This window comes from Laccaria bicolor, genomic scaffold (assembly GCF_000143565.1).
Source record: "Laccaria bicolor S238N-H82 LACBIscaffold_4 genomic scaffold, whole genome shotgun sequence".
Lineage (NCBI taxonomy): Eukaryota > Fungi > Basidiomycota > Agaricomycetes > Agaricales > Hydnangiaceae > Laccaria > Laccaria bicolor.
In genome coordinates this window covers 2,084,127-2,094,656 of record NW_001889875.1, presented here as the reverse complement: position 1 = coordinate 2,094,656, position 10,530 = coordinate 2,084,127, and the positions used below count along the sequence as shown (strand labels likewise).

The 10,530-nt window shown below is 48.8% G+C and overlaps 1 protein-coding gene across 1 annotated transcript; it reads right to left on the bottom strand.

The window, feature by feature from the left end:
- Window positions 1-1,062: 1,062 nt before the first annotated feature.
- Window positions 1,063-3,639, bottom strand: LACBIDRAFT_311914 (uncharacterized protein; the record flags this gene model as incomplete). The annotated part of the gene is made up of 1 exon (XM_001876700.1): window positions 1,063-3,639. One exon carries the CDS (start codon window positions 3,637-3,639, stop codon window positions 1,063-1,065), a length of 2,577 nt encoding a protein of 858 aa, XP_001876735.1.
- Window positions 3,640-10,530: the final 6,891 nt, after the last annotated feature.

The window sequence follows — 10,530 nt, the reverse complement described above, 5'->3', positions numbered from 1 at the left end:
TCTAGAGGATCCCCCTTTCATCTAGCTTTCTAAATGTGTTGGAATCATGTTATTTGGTTTTGTTTCATGAAGAAAAATGCAAAAAACCAAAAAAAACACAACACTTTTGGAATTCCTTTACCTCATATCTCCACAACAGGAGCACTTCAGAACATAATTCAACCAGATTCGGGAAGCTACAGTGCAGGGGTACAACTTTCGCTTTTTGACTATTTTTGGTAATTGGTCATGTGACCACCCTCCCAACAACCCATGTGATACATATCATCATTATTATATAGTTTTCGGTAATGAAAGTGCCAAAGGGCCTAATGAAATATCCTAATGAAAAATCTAAGAAATAGTAATGAAAGTGCCAGGGAGCCTAATGAGAAGTGATGAAATCATCAAGGTGCTCAATGAAATATCCTAAAAGAAATGGTAATGAAAGGGCCAGATGCCCCAATGAAATCTCCCAATGAAAAATCTAATGAAATGGTCAAGGTGCGGGAACCTCTTCAGGGATTGCGTATGATGACGCGGTCCGTGTATCTATCAACGAAGCGATCCTGGCGAGCTGTAGTGTATGGATAGGTTTGCGTTATGGTGTGAGACCCTTGTTCGAGTATCTAGGAGTTAATCAAGGTCAATCTCTTTACACGAGTTGCTACTTGCTCTGGAATGCCACGAGCGTAGACGAACTCTCCCTTCTCGGAATGCCGCAGAAAGGCGCTAGGAGATTTCCCTCGGGAAAGATGTGCAAACACAATCAGTGCGCAAGGAGAGACACGAGCTCTCCACAGTACGGTATCAACAATTCTACTGACCTTACTTCCGAAACCCCTTGTATACCCGTGATTGAGTCGTGAGGACGATGCTCAAGTGCGCGAGTCAGAACAGAGATGATGGTAAAGTTAGATGATTTGTTTACATATGTGACAAAGTGATATGTACTTGAATGTGACTACTGTGATTGCGTGACGACAGGACTCCCTGAATTGGCATATGGATAGGTAGCGTTGGATAGGAAATATCGTAAGGAAGGGAATGAGAGAAGCTGTAGGCTTAGGTGTTCGTGCCCTGTTACAGAGCCCCCCTATTTCCGATCCGACGAGGTCGGTATTCCTCTGGCAATTCGATGTCGATCAAGCGTCGCTTGTGCCAGTCCAACGAAAAACCATCCAGCAGTTTGGCATACAACTTGTTCAACGTTGCCGGAACTAGCTGGTTGAGGCGATCCTTCGAACCTCGGTGACTGCGATTCAAACGACGGAAATAATCATTCCACATTCCTGGGGTTCTGAACTTTGCGGAACCCTGCAGGATTTCCTTTGTAAGGTCGGCGAACATATTTTCCATGCGATCGTCCCACTCTCCGGTCCAGAAAAAACAACCGTCATCCAGGATGTCCCGCGAAGGATATAAGGAGCGGTCTCTGTCAATATCACTGCGGATGCAGCCGAAGATGACATCAATCTCCTGAGGACTCATTTCATCAGTGTAAAGAAACATAGGGTTTTCGTCGTCCGAGTCGATATAGCCTCGCCTGTGTAAGTAGACGTCCGGAGATGGTCCGTCCATAAATTGAGCAACTAGCTCTGGGCCGCCCCATTTGCGGCCAAGCCAAGCTTCTGGGCCACCTAGTCCCACCAAGATCCTCGCGTGAGGCCGTCGGATAATATCGTTGACGCGGCTCATGTAGTAGGCCTTCAGAGCCCCCGGGGCGGTGTAGGCAAACGGCGGTTCCATCACGCAAGTGGGTTTCCCTACTACACGGTCTGTGTCGGAGACTTCCTCGGGTTTGAACCTGCCAAAATCTTCAACTTTGACGCCGATGCTAAAGGGAATTCCGTGAGTGATAGCTTTGAGAAGCACTTCCGCCATTGTGGAAACGTCGCGAGAACAAGCCGCCCAGTAACGGAGACAAGCCTGAGCTTTCTTATCGGGTACCAGCAGGAATCTGATGTCGAGGTAGTCGACATTCCACTCCAGGGGTTTCTTGCTAACCCACGCGCTGACTGGCGTTGCGTACTGACTGCCCAAACTGCGCAGGTCGTCGATGTAGGCTGCTCGTCCTTCGGGTAATTGGTCCCTAGACGCAGTCCGCCCGCGGTCGGGAGATGCAGAACGTGTACGAAGATCTCGCTCGCCGGAACTATGTGAGAGTCTGGCTGCTGAAGAAGCCCTGGAGCCTGAATGACTAGAAGGGGCGACCATGGATTGTATCCATTTCGAAGCGACATTAAGTGGGGAAGCCGGAGTTGGCACCAAGAGCGGTGGGTGGGAAGCTGGGACCCAATGTGGGCGAGGGAGAAGACGAGTCCCATCAAGCGCGTCTGCTTCTACGGAGCTTATGTCGTTGTCTTCGTAGACATCCCCCAGGCGACTGACTAGGGTGATTCTACCGCACTCGTCAAAACGCGCTTTGCCAATGGGAGCGTGGACTGCTTTGAAAAGCTCGCGGATTTCTCGATCTCCCCGACATGCCTCTGTAGTAGATCCTGGGCCCCAGCAGCCTGCGCGCTGACTTCCTCCCATATCTAGCCGCCGTGGTTTCCAGCGCCAGATGGTGACGTAGCTGTCTGACTCATCCGTCTCGATGCAGAAATGATACCTCCCCGCGTAATCCTCGATCAGGGAATCGTCGATCACAAGTCTCGCTGACCACCCCTCGAAATCGCAAATGTATACTGTCGCGTTGGGAGGGATGTCGGAGAAAGAAGGGGAAGAGGTGTGATCGGGCGTTCTTCGTAGTTGAAAAAACTCATCGTATTGCTTGATGGCATCGATGTCGTCTTGGAAGCCCATCATGTCACCCTCCGAGACCTCCGACCTGTCCAGAGTGTCGCAGGCGTCGTGGTAGGCTTGCAGTATAGTTGGAGACAGCCGCGCGAAGCAGGGGTAGTCGTCGTTATCTTCCTGCCAGAAGTAATAGACAGGAACGTTCTCTGCGAGTAGATGCCCTATGTTCAGAACATGCCAGCGCCTCGGCAGGTCGACGAAGACTCCTCTTTTCTTGAGATCGCGTAGTTTGAAACCACCAATGTAATCGACCATCCATCGTTGTAGGACGTCGTCCCATCCGGATACTGAAGATGACCACCAGTTGATAAAACCCAGGTATTCCAAAACTCGTCCCCGCGCATCTTCAGCTAACGATCTAGCCCCCTGAGCTGAGTCCCAAGCTGCGGACAGCAGTAGATAATTGAATTTTGTTGGGTGAGGCGTGCCGGAAACAAATGGCGGCTGCGATGTGATAGATTCGATGCAAAGCCATAACTTCGTCAGTGAATCTTCCGCTTTAGCACGTAGGATGGGGTCAAAACGAAATTTACCGTCGTCGCCCGTCCATGGGGTACTGCCCTCTCCGAAATACCAAGGTACGGCTTCGTTTTCCTCTGCGAAATAATCGATGACGTTCCATGCATCCCAATGATACCTGTCTGCATACCACGTAGGTCGTTTGGTCCAAGTCCAAGCGTCTGGTCGAGCGGCTAAATCGGGGGGAAGGAACGCGCGATCTGTTAGAGCTTCCTCGAATACAGTTGTGGAGGGAATTCTGCCTGCTGAAGCGTTCAAGGCAATCCATTGTCCTGCTACCATCTCCGCCCGACCCGAAATTGGAACTTTGCCGTCTCCGTCGGTGTATAAGCATTCCATGATGGCTGACGTCTGGGTGTGTGACTGAGTCGATGTCGAAGGTAGAGTGTCCGAGATTGAGTGTAGAAAGAAGAGAAAGAAGAAGGAGAAAAAGACAAAGAGGAAGGCATATGGTAGTCGTCCATCGGATCAGTCCGATCGGACGAGATAAGTTAACTCCGAACTATTCTTACAATAGTGTCTTGACGTCATGGCTTTTCAGCCATTTTGCGACCACTTCAGGTGCATTCGTCAAGGCTCGTTTGGGCTCCCAAGTGTCGTAGAGGGGACTGTATCCCTCCCAACGTACAAGATACTCGAGACCCTTTTTGGTGCGTCTTTCCGCTATAATCTTTTCGACCTCATACTCCTCTTGTTCTGGTTTTTTTGTTCTAGTTTCCGGCAGAGATGTCCTATCTCCGAACTCCGTAGGAGAAGGTTCGTACTTCCGTAAGTGCTGATAGTTGAACACTGGCAGACCTGGGTATAAGTTGCTCATCCGTAAGCGGTAAACGTTGGGATTGATACGCTGCATAATCTCGAAAGGTCCAATCCATCGTTGGGTAAGCTTCTTTCCCTCTCCCTTGGACTCAATCCATTCTAGGGCGTGAGGGTTAACTAGTACTTTGTCCCCTTTCTTCAGGACGGGTATAGGTTTCCTTCCCTTGTTGAATGATCTGACTTGCTGGTCCTGCGCTTTCGCTATCGCGCTTCTCGCGCTCTCTCTATGCATGGCGAAGTTTTCCAAAAAGGTTATTGCTTCTGGACCCAATGCTCGGCTATCGATATCATCCGAACGCTTAGTCCCTAAAAAGTCTAAAGGAGTTCGAGGGTGAAAACCGAGAAGGAGGTGGAATGGAGTAGTCCCAATGGACGAATGGATGGCACTGTTGTACGCAAATTCCAATAAATGTAGCCACAACGCCCATTGATCCTTTTTTCCAGCTATGAAAGCACGCATCATGGTGGTCAGTAGCTTATTAACCACTTCAGTCTGACCGTCGTGTTGGGGGTGATGAGAAGATGATAAACTCATTTTCGTCTGAAGGGCTTTCGCTACGCTTAACCAGAAGTCAGAAGTCCATCTCGGATCTCTGTCCGTAACGATGCTCTCCGGAAGGCCGAATCGACAAACAATATGCTTGAAAAATAACGACGCGAATCCTTCCGAATCCAAGCCTGTAGTTGTTGGTATGAAAGAGGCGTGTTTCGACAAACGATCGACTACCACATAGATGGCGTTGAACCCTTCGGACCAGGGTAAGTTAACGATAAAGTCCATTGAGATTGACTGGTAAGGCCGACTAGGGATTGGGTTAGGTATGAGCATTCCAAACCTAGAGAAGTTGGGTGTCTTCGTTTTCTGACAAACGTCGCATGATCGGCAGTATCTCACTATATCCACTTTCATTCTCTTCCAATAGAATCTTGAGCTCAATGATTGCCATAGCCGTTCAGGACCCGCATGCGCCGATTCCAGGGGATTTTCGTGAGCTTCCCGAAGAATGAAATTCCTCAAGGTAGAGGGTACGCATAATCGTGGCTGGTAGTTCTCGTTACTGAAAAATATCATGCCGTCATGATCAACTAAGAATCGCATGCCAGGTTGTACCTTGTCGTAGCGGAATTTGTCATCCTTGACAATTGATTTGAACATAGGGTCATCCTTGTAAGCCCTTCTCCATTGCTCCTTGGTATCCTCGCTCATGGACAGATGAATCGTAGGTGGAGGATTGACGGCCCCCCAGTATTCTGCCGTTGTTGCTAGCGTGTCCAGTGCCCCGGAATCTTCGGCTGTAGTCTCCTCGATGGGATTTGTCGTGGAATGGTCCTCCTGAGTCTCAACAAATCTTTTATTCCTAGACCTCACGTTGATCAAGACTTCTCTCGGTTCTTCTAGGCAATCCTCGATTGACCAGGCTGCAAACGAGAACGCCGCCATCTTTACCGCTGGACTCGTTACATCTTGCCTTTCGTCCAGTGATTCTTTGGCTCGAATAGAGGGCTCCGTAGATTCCAACGGAGAAGTATGGCTAGGCGGTGCTCTCGGCAATCTGGATAGAGGATCCACATTAGAGTGAACCCTGCCGGCGCGATGAATAATCTCTAGTTTCGGTGCGTATGCCGAGAAAATAGCCCCCCAAGCCGCTAATCGTCGGTTGGCATTCTCATAGGTGCGCGCCCATTGTAGCGCCGAATGGTCAGTAATGAGGAGGACGTCTTCGCCCTCAATGAAGGGCTGGAATTTTACTAATCCCTCTTTAGCCGCTAGAGCCTCCCTTTCGGTCGTTGAATACCGAGTTTCGGCGTTTTTAAACGTTCGCGACCAATATGCTACCACCCTTTCCACTCGGACTATGGTTTCGTCGAAAACTGGAGCCCACTCACTGGAGAACTCATGATCCATGCATTTGTTGCTCAGAGCGGTTACTAGTTGCGGCGGAGACAGGCCCCCTTCATATGCTTTCTTGAGACGATCGTAAGTGCGAGTTCCTCTCAAGTCTCCCACCTTTATGGGCTGAACCTGCTGCAGGGAGCATCCTAACGCTTCGTCCGAAGCGTCTGTATAGAGCCGGTAAGGGAGTCCTTCCATAGGATGACCTAATACAGGACTTGATTGTAAGGCGTCTTTAGCTGATTGGAATGCATGTTCCTGTTCCGCCCCCCAGGACCATTTGCATCCTTTCCGTAGAAGCTGAAACAAGGGAGCACATATGGATGCATAGTAGGGTATGAAGGCCGAGAAGTATACTATCATTCCCAAGAAGGCTTGTAGTTGCGAAATCTTCTTAGGTCGTTCGAGTTTCATGATGGCTTCCACCTTCTCTGTATGAGTTGAGAGCCCTAATCGCGATACCTTATGACCGAGAAGAAGAATGGAGCCATAAAAAAGGTGACACTTCTTCGGGGACAGTGTTATTCCCGCCTTTTCAATGGCTTCCAAAACTTTATCTAAATGTACCAAGTGTTCCTCGTATGATTTGGAATAGATAACAATGTCGTCGATGTACACGAGACAGAATATCCAGAGATAAGGAGATAGTATTCCTTGCATCACTCTCTGAAAGATCGAAGGCCCGTTGCGTAATCCGAAAGGTAGACGTTTGAACTGAAAGAGTCCACGGTGTGTCCGGAAAGCAGTCTTCTCGATATCTTCTTCTGCAAGCTCCAGTTGCGTGAATCCTGAGAGAGCGTCTAGAGAAGATAGAACTTGAGCCCCTGATAAAGATGCTAGAATATCTGATTGTCGTGGGATGGGAAATTCATCGGGTATCGTGGCAGCGTTTAATTTGCGATAGTCCACAAAAAATCTGGGTTTACCATTACGATAAGCGATGACTACGGGCGCACTCCAGGGACTTCTAGATGGCTCGATTACCCCTTGCTCAAACCAGGTGTTCAGCTGTTCGTCGATTATTTCCCTTTTCTGCGGCGAGGCATGATACATGGGTACTGCAATTGGAACTTGACCATCCACCGTTCGTATGTGGACTTTTGCTGGCAAATTTCCCAATCGGCCATCGAAGCCAAACGCTTTAATGCGTTTTCTCAGCATCTCCCATGCGGCCTCCTTCAAATGATCAGGAAGATTACCCACGTCTATCAACTCTTCTAATTGACTCGACGAGTAGATGGTGGGATCAGGCATCGCAGCGGTTTTAGGTCCATATTCCTCTTGTTCTTCGCCCTCTTCCGTAGGATTTGAAGCAGGGGAGTCTTGATCCATTTGTAGAGATATAACTGTTCTGATGATTTCTGCAGAGTCTTCAAATTTCTTCAGTTCTTCTCGAGATTTCGGGGTGTCGAAGAAAGTCGCTGGGTCGACTAGCGTGCCGATAATCTCCCCTTTCCTAATGAACCGTGGGTGATCGGTCGGATTCGCTATTGGTACCCAAGGGTGCGCTGCAGAGATGAGGACATTAGGAACTGCGAAAAACGTATCGTTTGCGTTGGCAAGTAAGTTCTTTTGGACCAACCATTCGCGATCCTCCCCTAACTGACCTTCCACCTGGATAGGTTTGCTTTCATGGGGTTTCAATCGATAGTCCGCTGCAGCCCTCACGGTCTTCTCGTCAATGCCGAACTTCACTTTGCGCCGATGTCTCTTCCCTTTGTTCCTTCGGTGAAATTGACGTCTCACGTATTGTCCGACCATGTAGGCGCTCTGTCTAAGACGACCAAAGTCCTTTGTTCTTTCTACGGGAGTAGCTCGAATTCGATGGTCGTGTCTACCAAAGGAAATGTGAGTCCCGTTCTCCACGTTGCGAGTAACGCTTAATTCGTAAGATTGTTGGTAGTCTTCGCCCAAAAGGATTGGTACTGTCATGTTCGGAACTACGTACGCTTCCGCTTCAGTTTCTAAGATTTCGCCTTCCACCGTGGTCATATATATAGGGATACGCACGAAGCCCTTCAATTGTGAATCCTTGTCTGTCAATTGCCACAAACGCATTCTCATTCCTTGCTTTATTGCAGGTCTCGACGTTAATTGTTCGTAGAATTCGTGTGAGATCAACGTGATATCTGCACAAGAGTCCAGCCGTAAGTCTGTTTCGACATTATTCAGACCTCCCACGAAGCCTCTCGTCGAAAGGACCGAAACTCCTATCGCTGACATCCCTTCAGGTCGAGATCTAGCTTTAGGTATCTTGAACAACTTCTCTTTCGACGGAGGGGGAAGCGAGGAGGTCGCGTTAGGGGAATCCTTGGGTTCTCCTGGAGGGTCTTTGACTTCATTTGGTCTGGCTGAAGGTATGGGGATATCATCGTGACTGGCTTTTTCTTCAGCGGGACGAGATTCGTACGACTGCTTTTGTCGAGGTTGCTTAGTCTGGTGAACGGAGTGTGCTTCCTTCACTAACGGTTCGTCTTCTTCATGTCCTACTTCATGCATCAGACAAGTAGTTGCCTTGTCTTTCGCTTTGTATTCCAGCCACGCCTCATCCTCTATTTCCTCCATAAAGACGGTTTGCTTCCTCCCTCGATTACTTTCAACGGACTTACGTTCTCTTGAGAAAGATGTCTCTTCTCCTTGTAGAACTGCCTCATGAAAATCCGAAACGTTCTTTTGCTTGTTCTCGAGAGTCATTCGCTCCGTCACCAAAATGGAGTAAACGCTACTGTAATATTCCTCCAAGTCTTCGATTTCATTAGTTTCAATTCGGTAAGCACTCTTTAATTGCTTCGCTTCGTAGAATGACCAATCCGGACATTCTTTGTCCCAGTGATTATCACTGCCGCAGACCTTGCAAGGTGAAGGCGGCAACCGGCCCATTTTAGTGGTTACGTGGTCATTTTTCGCGTATGGGTAACCGCCTTTGGGGGGTGGTCGTTGCCTCTTCTTTAAAACCTGAAAGGCTTCCCTCAAGACTTCCGGATCCGACGTAATCTCCTGCGTACATTCTTCTCTACTCAACTGCCCTAGAAAGGCTTCGTGAATAACATCTTCTCCAGGTTCAGAACTCGAGTCTTTGCTCGAAGCTAATCTGGCCGATCTTTCCATAGGACGATTTCGATCGGTCGAGATTCCCAGTTTCCGAAGAGTGTACAACAGATTGTCTGCGGTTACGACATTCGACGATTCATACTTAGCCGCGTGAACTAAGGCGAGTTCGTGATCTGTCGCTCTTGAATATAATAACGAAGTCGATCGAATCGTTTCGAGATTTAAGATAGGGCCCCAGGATATCGGAGCTTTCTGCATAACCAAATACACCTCTGTAGGCCCCCCATCATCTGAAGCAACTAGCATGCGCGTGAACATTATCCGACGAACTATGAAGGCGGGGGGAGATTCCCTTTCGTATCCCTCTTGTCTGAAGGACTGGTTTTCGTACTTCCTGTTCATACCTATTTGCCAAGTTCGTCCTAGGTAGTTGTCTTTTATTCCCTTCAAATAATGTAGGTAATGAGTTCTCATTTTTGTCTGTTCAGCGAAGGGCAAAGTGGTGAACCACATCCAAATTCGGGAGTTCTCTTTTAAACTCTTCCACAACCAATATCCGAGAGCGACAGGTATGTCGCCTTCTAATGCGGCTAATTGCTGCACTTTCCAGAAATACTCGATAGCAGTGTCTTTATTTCCGTCCCAGACTGGAAGTTGGTCTTGTTTGAGTTCATTGCGAATGGTAGCTACTAAATTTCCATAAGGTATGTTACCCTGAGGCTGATTTGGGTTATTCGCTTGATGATTCCCTCCATTAGGATCATTGCCACCTCCTCCTCCTCCAGAGTCGCCTCCTCCGCCGCCTCCGCGGGGATGATTCCCGGAAGGACCGTTGCTGCGAGGATCTCTACTGGAAGGGCCGTTACCCCTGTGCGGGTTATTGTCTCCTTCACTATCGTCGTCGTCGTCTCCTCCAGGATCTCCTCCGGGATGATTGCTACGCCCTCTAGCGTTGTTTCCTCGGTAGTTATTCTCCGAAGGTTGCGAGGATCCTCCGTTAGATCTCGTTTCTTCCGGAACCGGTGGGAGACGGTATCGATTACGTGCTGCGTTGGAGCTGTTGTTTTGGCGATCGGCAGGAGTTGAGACATAATCAGCTTCATCTCGACGAGTTTGACTCATATGTGGAGGTAAGTCTCTACCTTCGAAAGGATTAGAAGGTCGAGATTGAGGCTGGGGGTTAGCTCTTGGAAGTTGACGAGTTTCGTTGACGACAGGAATGCTCTCGAAAGCAGGAGTACGCGGTAAACCCAAGCCCACTAAGATGTTCTGCTGCGCTTGAATTTCCGCTGGGGGCAAAGGGATCCCTCCTGGTCTCGTAAAAAATTGTGAACTCGACTTGAAAGGAGTGCCGTATCCGACGTTGAGTAATCGGGGCGAAGCAGGAGGACTAGTAAATTCATCCGTTATTCGTCTCTTTCCTTTGGATTTCAGGGGGTCATTCCTCGACTCCCGTTCGTCGATTG